Genomic DNA, 12,500 nt, shown 5'->3' with positions numbered 1-12,500 from the left:
GTTTACTTGCAAGGAACTTCAACATAGGAGGCATTTGGGCCTATCAAAGACTGTGCCATTGTTGCCAACATATGAAGTGCTTGCTCCCAGGTTTGATTCTTGTTACATTGTGAGATAGGCTGTGAGATCGGCAGGTAACAAAGAAATGCATTTGAACGAAGGGTTTACATGAATATTTTAAAATCCTCCATTACTGATGCAGGAATGACCTTAAGAGAAACCTTAAAAACCACATCCCCAAACCAGTCAGCAAAATCCTGTGGGCAACCACAGTGTTTTCCAAGTTCTCCACAGAGTAAACCTCAACCGCATTTCCTCTTTTGCATTGGGATGCTGCAAAGCATTTTCTCTACTCAATGGAATGTTTATCAAAGTTCGAGCTCAAGGATGGCCTGGCAGGATGGCCTTGATGTATGCACACTCGCCTCTAAGCTGTCGAACCTGGGTTTGAATCCCGCCCCAGTTATAAACCGTCATCCCAGTGTTTCGCAGGAAGGGTGATTCTTCAATGTGTGTGCTGTCCCTCGGATGGACATCAAACGGACTTCCTGTCCGCCGGCATTAGATGGTGGACATGAAAGATCCCACGGTGTCCTTCGCAAAAAGAAAGTGAGCTATCACTGGCACCACCATGAACAAAAAAAAAAAAAATTCTGCCAATCAAACGTCGGGCCTGCTCAGCGGGTTGGAGAAGTACTTTGGCAGAAACGTTTTCCCCTTCCGACCACAGCAGGTGAAAATAATTGGGGGTTTAACAAAGGAGAAGAAGAGAAGAAGAAGAAAATGAAGAAGAAGGGAGTAACATCCAGAAGTAGAATGGCACAGAACAAACCTGAAAAGCAGTCCTTGTACATCTTGCTTTTCATGGGGAAATTTTCCTGTTTGATACCGATGTTTGGATCCTTCAGCTGCAACAACATCTTTCTGTACAGGAAAGAATGGAAATTTATGAAACATCAGTCAAGTTTGGTGAAGCTTTCTTCATGCACACTTTTTCAGTGTGTTCCAAATGTTTCATATTTTGTATCATATTGAAATGTATTCCATTGATTATATATATATATATATATATATATATATATATATATATATATATATATATATATATATATATATATATATATACATATACATACACACATACACACAGTATATCTATATTATAAAGCAGGAGTGTCTGCCCATCCATCCCTGAACTACTCCCTCAGTTTTGGGGCTTGCCCCATCAAACCTTTTGTGGAACCTTTTGGGGTCCCAGCAGATGTCCTCAGGTTTCATAAATACCTCAATGCAATTATGATTTAAACTTTCGATCCCTACAAAGCTGCTCACGATCTGGAAGTAAATACATTCACGGGTTCGATAGAAACATTCGTTAGTTTGATAACATCTCAACACAATTGTGATTTTGAGTTTCCACCTGAACAACCCCTCTTTTATCCAATATAAAGGTGGATGGGAGGTTCCATAAATACCTCCATGTACAATTATAATTTTAATTTTTGATACGTACGAAGTGTTTTGTATCTGCCCCTTCTCGCCAGCAGATTCATCAGTATGGGGTGTCACGTGAGAACGGAATCTATATTCATTCACCTCACACGTGTTTGTATTTTGATACATCAATGGTGTTGTATTAATTTGTGATTGGAATGATGCTGTTTGTAATGAAATTATAGAGATTGAGTTTAAAGGAGAATCAGGAAATTTCGTGAGGTTTCAACCGATCACATTCACGGAATTGGCATTGTGACATCATTGAAATATTACCCACCTGACTTCTGTTGGGGTCAGCTGCAGTAGGAATTTTACCCAAGTCCTTCAATAACTGGCCATCTAGCTCCCTCCCGTGCATAGCACGGGCACCTCGCTAGTATATACAGCATATATATACATATATATATATATGTATATATATATATATATATATATATATATATATATACATATATATATATATGTATATTGTTGCGGGCCAGGGGGTCGGGTGAGAAGAACACGAGGTGGGGGAAGCTATGTTGGTTCCCACCAGACTCCCTGGAATTGTAGGCCATCACACACAGATAATTTCGTGACGCGGCACGTCGCTTAACCGACCATGGACGCCAATAAATCAACCGTGTGACCTCGGGTCCTCCCATCTATGGGTTAATCGGGTTACCTAATTAATTACATGGTTTAATTACTGGGGAACACGCCCTCGGTATGCCTTGTCCGAACTGGATCACTTTACCGGATCGGATGCAGCCGAGCGACACTGCCAAGGACATACCGGCTAAAAGGAATGGATCGTTGGGAATAAGGTCCTGGCTAAGCTAGGATTCGGACCATACTGGATCAATGGAAGAAACGACAATAACGAGCATGGAACCTTCCTAATAATGATTTATTTGCAATCAACTTACAAAAGGGGACACAGAGCAGACTTAACGCGAAAATAATAACTAGAACTACGTTGTCGATGGCACACCATCACATATTCCCGCGCGCACTGCTTTGTCCCATTAATGCGAGGTGAAATTTTATCTTGCAAAATGGATTGACTATTCTTTTCTATTTGATGTGCTTTATGACCAAAGACTTACGATGTTTACTAAATCAGAAATCATTGCAAGCATGTCAACATTTCATGAAACATTAATTTAACACTGTCCAGCAATATAGAACTGTGCATCAATTTAATCATCGGAATGAACTGTGTCTAATATTAATTATAATTATTCATAATCAATTAGAAAAATACAGTAAAACCTGTGACTGTTTGTCACTCATGGGGGCCACATAAGTAAGTTCTTTATAAAATAATTTACCATGTACAATGGTAAATACACTTAAAACAAATCAGCCCCCATGACCCCACCCCCTCTGGCCCGGCCCCGAGGGGTCATATCAAAAATCCGACAGTGTTGTGCACTTCCCCATACATATTATATATCTACTCTGTCCCAAAGTCTCAAGTTCCTATCTCAAATGGTGTAGGAGGAGTTATTTTGACCCCCTATCCGCTAAGCACCCCCTACCCCCCAAGCACCCTCTGATCATCATGTGTTTAAAAAATATGTTGTTAAATGTATAATTCATGAATATGTTTGATTTAAAAAGCTAGAAGACAATTTTTTTTTTTAATCGACCCCCATAACCCCAATTCCTCTGGCCCGGCCCCTAGGGGTCATATCAAAAATCCGAAAGTGTTGTGCACTTCCCCATACATATATCTACTCTGTCCCAAAGTCTCAAGTTCCTATCTCAAATGGTGTAGGAGGAGTTATTTTGACCCCCTATCCGCTAAGCACCCCCTACCCCCCAAGCACCCTCTGATCATCATGTGTTTAAAAAAATATGTTGTTAAATGTATAATTCATGAATATGTTTGATTTAAAAAGCTAGAAGACAATTTTTTTTTTTAATCGACCCCCATAACCCCAATTCCTCTGGCCCGGCCCCTAGGGGTCATATCAAAAATCCGAAAGTGTTGTGCACTTCCCCATACATATATCTACTATGTCCCAAAGTTTCAAGTTCCTATTTCAAACGGTGTAGGAGGAGTTACAGGGTAAGACAGACGGACGTACCGACGTACGGACGGACGGACGGACGGACGGACAGACGGACGGCGGAGACAATCACAATATTCCCGCTTTTCTTCTAAAGCGTGGGAATAACAAGAACGATCTTCTGCGGTCTTATTTAGGCAGACAGGCGTCAGGACACACACATACGCACACACACACAGACATAGAAAACCCGATGAAGAGGGAGTTTAGAAACAGGAATTGGGCACCGTAAAGGAGGAGCTTGAGTCGAGAAGGGGCGGAGTCCAGAGTGCGAGGACGGAGTAGTAGGCGGGTCCAGGTAGGCGGGTGGAGTCGACGTCGTGTGGGCTGAGATGAGGAGGCGGAGTCTGGGCAGCAGGAGACGGGTCATAGCAGTGTCGACGAGGAGAGGCGAGAGAGAGGTGGAGAAACTCAAAAAGCAAGAGAGAGACGGAGGGACTTCTCCGACCTTTATAGGATTTGCAGCTCAGGGGGAGGGGCCAGCCCGAATCGTAACGTCATCACCTGAATCGGGTGCTCCAATTGGCCCCGACCCCTCACGTGGCCCGCCAGCTTGGGCCGGAAACCGCCTCATTTTGTTTCCGGCAAGGCCATCCCAGACAGCGAACATATTTCGCTCCGACCCCACATGACACGAATCGCCCACACAGAAATTGGCACGCGAATCGTCCTGCAAAACCCCCAGACCACGCCCGGGCGACCGGTCGAGGATCCCGCATGCCCGATCGGGCGTTCGACCAGCGTCGATCAACGCGCTCGCTCCGTGCATGCCAACGTGGCCCGCACTGTACATTCCCCGGCTCGATCGCAGCTTTGCTGGCCATAGAGACGAGAAGACGTTCACCATCCGTGGAGAATCCACTGCTGCCAGTGAGGACCAAAGATACATCATCATGGATAAATGCGTGCACGTCTCATGAGCGGCGTACGTGTCTGCTTTCGAGCACATTCCATACAGTGCGTGCGGTTTGGCCATTATGCACGTGGTCAGCGCTCGCGTTCGCCCGACTCCGCTAGCGTGTGCGCAGGGTGAACACCAATATGTGTCGGACATTGAGGTTGAAAAGGAACAAGCCGTTTCTACTCCGCACACTCGTATCCCGCCCAACATGGCGTGGAGTCGTCTTTATCGGCCCCGTACGCGTTTTGTGCAGTGTGGGCATCGTGCTGGTCGTATTTCCCATGCCGTGAAAAACACCATTCGTGCAGCCTCTTAAGAGGTATTTATTCGCATGCCATTTTAATGCAACCGGCAATTCTCCCCAGACCATTGGAAGCTCGAGTCCATAATCCCGCACTGCCAAGCACACACGACTCGCCGCACATGCCGGGTTTAGGGCTCGCCTGGGAACGAGGATCTCTGTGCAGCAGGTCCCTCACCACGGCGCCGCACGCGCTGATCTCCACGAGGCCCCACCTTACAGCGAAGGTGCACGTGGCTGATTTACCTCAGGAATAATCAGAAAAGAAGAAGAGTAGGGATGAAATGAAGGAAAACATGATTTAAGCAACCCTTGCTATTAAATCATCACAACGCACTCCCTTGTTGTCCCGCTAAACAAATTGAAGGGGACTATCTACACGTATAATAATGGAATAACTGTCTTGGGACACCTATCTGTTGTATGCATGTGGCTCCGAGAACCGCAACAATATATATGGTGTGGACTGTTGTCCAACAGGGATCAGCGGAGTGCTTGTCACACTCCTCATGTTTCGATTTTGATTTGGTTTGCATTAGCAGGAACAATTGTCTGGGTGGCAGACGGAAGGTTGTTCTGTGCGGCTTATGCGGTTTTACCGTGTGAGACATAATTTGCGGCGATGCTCATCATAACAGTCAGGAGGTGCATCTGATATTTGTGCGTGTGCGTGTGCATGCACGTGCACGTACGCGTGTACGTGTAAATATACACCAATGAGCCAAAACATGATGATCACCTGCCTAATATGCTGTTGGTCCTCCATGTGCTGCCAAAACAGCACCAACCTACCGAGGCATGGACTCTTCAACACCCCTGAAGGTGTCTTGTGTCTGGCACCAAAACATGAGCAGCAGATCCTTCAAGTCCTGTAAGTTGTGAGGTGGAGCCACCGTGGATCGGACTTGTCAGTCCAGCACATCCCACAGATGCTCAATCGGATTGAGATCTGGAGAATTTGGAGGCGAGGGCAACACCGTGAACACTTCATCATGTTTCTCAAACCATTCCTGAACAATGTGTGCAGTGTGGCAGGGTGCATTATCCTGCTGAAAGAGGCCACTGCCATCAGGGAATACCATTGCCATGAAGGGGTGTACCTGGTCTGCAACGATGTTTAGGTAGGTGACACGTGTCAAATTGACATCCACATGAATGGCCAGACCCAGGGTTTCCCAGCAGAACAATGCCCAGAGCATCACACTCCCTCCATCTTGTTGTCGTCTTCCCACAGTGCCTCATGGTATCATCACTTCCCCAGGAAAACGGTGCAAATGTACACGGCCATCCACGTGATCTAAAATAAAACGGGACTCATCGGACCAGGCGACCTTCTTCCACCGCTCCAAGGTCCAGTTCCGACGCTCACGTGCCCGTTGTAGGTGCTTTCGACGATGGACAGGGGTCATCATCGGCACTGACCGGTCTGAGGCGACACAGCCCCATACACAGCAGGGTGCAATGCACTGTGGATTGTGACACATTCCTCCCGTGACCACCATTAAAATTTTCTGTGACTTGTGCCACAGTAGACCTTCTGTCGGTTCAGACTTGACGGGATAGCCTTCGTTGCCTTCGCACATCGATGAACCTTGGGCGCCCAACACCCTGTCGCCGGTTTGTGGTTTGTCCCTCCTCGGACAACTGTTGGTAGGTACTCACCACTGCTGACCGGGAGCACCCCACAAGTCTTGCCGTTTCAGAGATGCTCTAACCCAGTCGTATGGCCATACCAATTTGGTCCTTCTCAAAGTCACTCAGGTCTTTACTCCTGCCCATTTCTCCTGCATCCAACACATCAACTTCAAGAACTGACTGTTCACTTGCTGCCTAATATATCCCACCCCTTGACAGGTGCCATTGTAATAAGATAATAATCAATGTTATTCGCTTCACCTGTCAGTGGTCATAATGTTTTGGCTCGTATATATACATATACATATATATATATATATATATATATATATATATATATATATATATACATACATATACATATACATATATATACATACATATATACATACATACATACATATATACATATACATACATACATATATACATACATATATACATATACATATATATACATACATATATACATACATATATATACATACACATATATATATATATATATATATATATATATATATATATATATATATATATATATATATATATATATATATATATATATACATACATACATACATATTGTTGTGGTTACCAAATTCGCAAACCACCATTCAGGTCCCTTAGGTGAGATATCTCGGTAAGTGCATGTGTAGTTAGGCCCAAACCCGTTGTCTAGTGGGAATACATGTCATTTATGCGTGCTGCGACTCTTCAGGATAGCCGTTTTTCTTTTACTATCTTTATTTTGGACCAACCGCCATGATTACCACCAACCACAACGCCGCTTCACCACAACCGCCACGACCTTCACGTCACACCTCGCAGCCGTCGCATCGCCACCGTTCTTGCGCCGCCTGTGGGTACCGGTGTTGGACTCGTGCAGGGCGCGCGTCGAACAGCGTGTACAAAATCACGGATTTTGTGCTTCAAAAACGGATCAAAAACGACACACGCCCACTTTTTGCCGTCCAATCGGTGAGCGAGGGGCGATTTGGCCCCGCCTCCAGGACGATCGATATATGCAAATTTGTGGATCAAAAAGCCTTCACGCCCACTTTTTCTCGGGCCAATGGGGAGCGAGGTGAAAGGTCAAAGGGAGGGGGTCAAAGGCGAAGCTACGGGGGGATAAAAGGACCATGTTCGTCAGTCACGAGAGTCGGAGAGTGGAGAGTCCGAGAGTCCAGAGGCGGAGAGTAGGAGAGTCGGAAGCAGAGGGTCAAGACTTCGCGGGCGGTGGAGCTGCTCGTCGTGTGCGTTGGAGTCGGAACGGAGGGGACGAGCTGTGGAAAGGCGGCGACACCAGACGAGGGGGTGCTCGCGTCGTGCAGGGAGCTGCACCCGAGGGAGGCCGACAGCGCGACCTGGCCGAGGTGGAGACGCACACCAGGGATAATAAAGATCCTCTATACCCCGAGCATCAGCAACCCCCTCCTGTTTCCCCCCGCGCTGAGATAGTGTGACCAAGGGGGCCCCTTTCCCACCCCCTACCAGACACTGCCCACGAGGCCCACGGGGTTGGGGCGCCATCGCCGCTCCGCGTCTCATCACCAGACGGGTAGGCGCGACCCGGTCTCGGCCTCAGGCCCGCCTCATCCTTGAGGGTATTCTTTCCTTGGTTTTGGGTATGTGTTGTCGGCGCCGTCTGTGAGGTAGAATTGTATAAGTGTTGCCGTGTGCTCGGTAGTCGGTATTAGCTCTGCATTGTGTTTTCGCTTTTACATTTGCTTTTTGTGTAAATTGCATTGTGTCTTTTCTGTGTGGATTTGGTGGAATTGTATATGTGTGCTTCCCGTGTGCCGCGAATAAATGTGCTTTTGTGTTGAACTGTTTCCCGCTTCGCTTCGTCATTTCTCCCATTGAACCCTCATCTTGCTTCACGTAAAGGGTTGGTAGTGGGCTGAATACGCCCGATAATTAATCGAACCGTCGAGGTCGACGATAACACCGCTCGGTTATTCTGATAGTACGGAACGGGTCGCTTAAGTGGCCCGTGTCCGAAGTCGACCTGCGGCGAGGTGCGATCGCCCGGTCTACCCTCCGCGTGGGTACTTAGGTAGGTCGAATTTGGCGAGCAACCCTATCCCACGCGGGGGCTGATTGGCTCGATCGCGGTGAGACCGAAAGGTCCACCCGTGACTGGTTCCCGGCGTTAGTCCGAGAGGGTCACGACTGGATTGTCCGTCCGGTGGGCGACGTGCCGCGATTCGAGTTACGTGGCCGTCCGCACGCCGGCGGGCGCGAATACCGCAACACTGGTGTCAGGTCGTGCGATACAAATTCATCGCCCTCCTCGCGGCACTGGTATCGGAGAACAGGAAAACGGGCTCTCCTGTCTCCGGCTAAATTCACGGGAATCGGTCCAGGGGTGAGAGAAGCGACCCCCGATTCCCTCCAAATTACGAGCGAGCAAATTAACCCTTCACGAGAAGCAAGATGGCGTCTCAAGGCGAGCGGGAGCTGGGGGTATTAGAAATGGATGTAGAATGTGTAGGATCCATGGTCCAGGATGGAATCCCCGAGCAGGAAATGTTGATTGTGCAGGAACACGGACTCGCCCAACTGAACCCAGGGCCCGAGGTGGGTGCGGCAGCGGCCGCGGTGTATGACACCTCCCCCCCCCCCTCTCCACCAAGACCCTTCCCCAACCCCTGCCGAAACGGCTCACCCAAGCGCACCCGACATGGCCCAGCTATGCGCCATGCTGGCGGCAATGACAAACGAAGTGAAAAAGGAAATAAAAGGAATGATCGAAAAGATGGATGCAAACACAACTGAATTTATAAACGAAATAAAAAGCATGAACGAAAAGATCGATGCGAATACACAGCAAATGAAGGAAGAAACGAAAAAGCTGCGGGGTGAGACGCAGAACATGGGCCGATGCCTGCAGGCGGGCATGAAGGCCGTGACAAAGGAAATAATAGTTGAGACAAGAGAGGTAAAGGGTGAAGAGTTGGCAGAGACACGGGAGAAAAATAGAGGAAAGACGACACGAGGAAGACGGGGTAAGTGACGCACACACACACACGGAGGTAGTGGAGGATAAAGGGGGTGAGCTGGCGGACTGGGTAGAGACCCAGTGCGAGCACCTGGATGGCCTCCTCCAGGAACGAGGGGAGGGAGTATGCCCCCTTGAGGCGAGTCACGACCAGGTGAGTTCGGTCGTGCTTTGCGAGGTTGAGGGGACGGGTGCTGTGAACGGGTGCACGGAGAGCTTGGGGGGTATAGAGGCCCCGGAGACCCTTGTGGGGACACGAATCCCCAGTGTGGTTGTCCCTGTGTGTGTGGTGCAAGGTGTGAGTGCGTCCCCGTGTGTGGAAGCGACCCCGTGTGTGAGTGGTGTGGTGGCGATGGTGCCGGAGTACGTGCTTCCCAGCACGCCATGTGTGGATGAGGCACCGTGTGTGAGTGTCGCCGTGTGTGTGAGTGAGGCACCGCGGGTGTGTGCCCCCGCGTGTGTGGATGAGGGACGGAGTGCGAGTGAGGCACCGCGGGTGAGTGCCCCCGCACGCGTGAGTGAACGGCCGTGTGCAAGGTCGCTGTGTGCAAGGGAGACCGTGTGTGTGAGAGCGGTATGAGAGGGAGATGTCGGTTGACATGCGGGAGCACGCAGCCGCATCTCCCGGTGTGAATGTGATGGAGTGGACTGTGTGCGTCGTAACACGCAGGTATGCGTGTGTGGAATGGAGACGGAGACGGCGACAGAGGAGAGAAAGCCGAGTAGCGGCTGTAGTTGTTTCGGGGACCGTGCCGGGTTCACCCAGCAGTGAGCACGCGGTTCGTGCTGTGCAACGCACGAGACCACCACGTGCTCGCTTGCGAGAGTGAAGTCCCGGTCCGGAAACGCCAGCGGTGGATTTGCCGATCCCGCGGACGGACAAAGTTTAGGCAGGTAAACGGATTTGGACCGGACGGGTTCTCCACGCGATCGTGTGTGTTAAGCTCCAACGGGCAAAGCACATGTGTTCGCGTGGGGAACCCCTCGAGACGTGGGGCTTGTGTTTTTTTTTTATGCGCACGGTGACGCCATGGCTGCACGTGGGGTTGGAATCCGGCAGGAGGGGTATCTCTGCCGGACGGTACCGTCCAAGGAGGGACGAGGTACACGTGCAGCTGCATGACGTCACGGGCAGGTGCAAAGTGCGCGAGCGCGAGTTGCCGCGCAGGTGCTGCGCATGAAAAAAAAAAAAAAAGGGCAAGCCTCACTTTCGGGTGCACAGGATTCCTGGGCAAGGGGTGAAAGACCCCCTTACCGGGGCACAGGATGGAAACTAGTTAGGGGGAAGGGTTAGCTTAGTTAGACCGACTTCATGGGGCAGGGGTAAGTCCTCATGGAGTCCGTGGAATGGATTAGTTAGAGGGATTGTAGCCAGATTTAGGTTGGGAAATAAAATGAATTTTTGAGTTAGGAGACAGTGACAGACTTGTGGATGTGTAGAGTTGACGTAGTTTAGCTACGTAGTGTTAAATGGAATGTGCTGTAGTTTAAGGGACGACGTGGGAGCACGAGTTAGTTAGGGGATGTAGTTAGAAGGATGGCAGAGTTCAGTGGTGAGTGTGTTGAAGAGTTGTTGGTGAGTGAAGTGGAAGCATGTGCTTGGTGAGTGAGTGAGGCCAGCGGGTCTGTGTGAGTGGAGCGAATGGGGAATGCATGGTGCGATGAGTGATTGGGGGGAGGAGTGACTCCCGCCCAAGGGACCCCGGGGTCAGAGTAAAGTGAGTTAGCTGGGTTAGTCAAATTGAAAAATGGAGGTCGTTTTGTTGTTGGTGGGAGTGTAGGCTCGAAACCCATTTGGAGGGGTGCAGGAGCCCTGTTGACGGGCTTGGGAGCGTGGCTGCGAAAGGTGAGTATCGCTGAGTGGGTACCCCGGGCACCAGGCTAGTCGGCCGCGGTAGGCCATGGGCCCATGGGGGCCGGGATAGAGTAGTGGGCACGGGTGCGCCTGCTTGGTGCGGGGGCCCGGGGCGCCATTAGCCGCGTGGGCAGTGTTGTGGGCACGGGTGACCCTCGGAAAGGGGCCCGGGAGGCCGGCCTGCCACGTGTGCGTTTCAGGGGAGGTGCCATGGGGGGCACTCCCCGGTGTTAGGGAGCTGGTAGGCTCGGAGGCAGTGTAGTGCCCGGGGGTGCCATAGCGGGAGATTCGGCAGAGGGTCGTGCCTGCCAAAGGGAGCCACGTGTCCCAGCCAGGAGACCGTGTGAGGGCACGGAGAGAAAATTGGGGGGCGAGGCCCGAAATTGTGAGGACACCAACACAGGCGACGGGAATCTGGGTTGTTAGAACCAATAGTTTAAGCGAGAGGCGCTTGTTGAAAGCCCCGGGGTAGTTTAGCACTTAAATGGATAGGGTAGATTAGGAGATTTACCCCTCCGCACCATCCATCCCCTCACTGTCGTTGTGGGCCGCTGGACCCACTTTGGTTATAGATCGCCGAACTCTGGGGAGGCCATTCTGAGGCTTCGTTGGGCCTTGACACAGGACGTTAGCTCTCCCTTATTCCCCTCCGGGAAGGGAACATAGGGGTTGGGAGTAGGCTAGGTGACAGGATAGGTTAGCCGAACAAAGACGATAAAGGGGGTTAGGGGACGATTTATAGTGGGGAAGTTAAAGAAAAAAAATAATAATAATAAAAAAATAAGTTGGGGCTAAATTGGGGTTTGACAAATTAAGGGAGTGGGTATGTACAGTGACAGGCAAAGGCGATAGGTGGGAGGGAGACAGGTAGGTAGGTCCGAGCCCGCCTTCCAAGTGGCCAGCACCACCGCACTCCCTCCACCAACCTCCACGGAACGGCAAAAGCTGGCCAGCTTCATCTGCTGGCTGTGTTACTGCAAGGCCTGTGCCGGCCAGTTCATCTGCTGGCTGTTTTTCTTCAAGGCCTGTGCCGGCCAGTTCATCTGCCGGCTGTGTTTGCCTGCAGCGGCCTTCTTCTGCGGGCTGTGTTTGCCTGCTGCCTCTGCCTTTGCCATGCCCACTGCCCGCGTTCACCAGCCCCGTTCAATTTTTGCTTTGCCCCCCCCCCCCCTGTTCATTTCCATGTGCGTCAGGATCAAGGCAACAGTTTGCAAGCTGCAAGAACTGCCCTGTTGGCAGCTACAACACGG

The 12,500-nt window shown here is 50.1% G+C and overlaps 1 protein-coding gene across 3 annotated transcripts in view; it reads right to left on the bottom strand.

Annotated features, from left to right (window-relative positions):
• The window catches only part of LOC147023733 (pleckstrin-like), a 66,356-nt gene that overhangs the window by 14,537 nt on the left and 39,319 nt on the right, over positions 1-12,500 (bottom strand). For all 3 annotated transcript variants that reach the window (XM_085889498.1, XM_085889499.1, XM_085889500.1), the window contains one exon: positions 833-924. In XM_085889498.1, the coding sequence (XP_085745624.1) occupies positions 833-924 (92 nt within the window). The remainder of the gene's footprint in view (positions 1-832; positions 925-12,500) is intronic.

The sequence above is a fragment of the Eptatretus burgeri genome, chromosome 7 (genome assembly GCF_056783735.1).
Source record: "Eptatretus burgeri isolate ZD-2024b chromosome 7, Ebu_testis_v1, whole genome shotgun sequence".
In the NCBI taxonomy this organism is placed as follows: Eukaryota; Metazoa; Chordata; class Myxini; order Myxiniformes; family Myxinidae; genus Eptatretus; species Eptatretus burgeri.
This window is presented reverse-complemented; position numbering and strand designations above follow the sequence as displayed.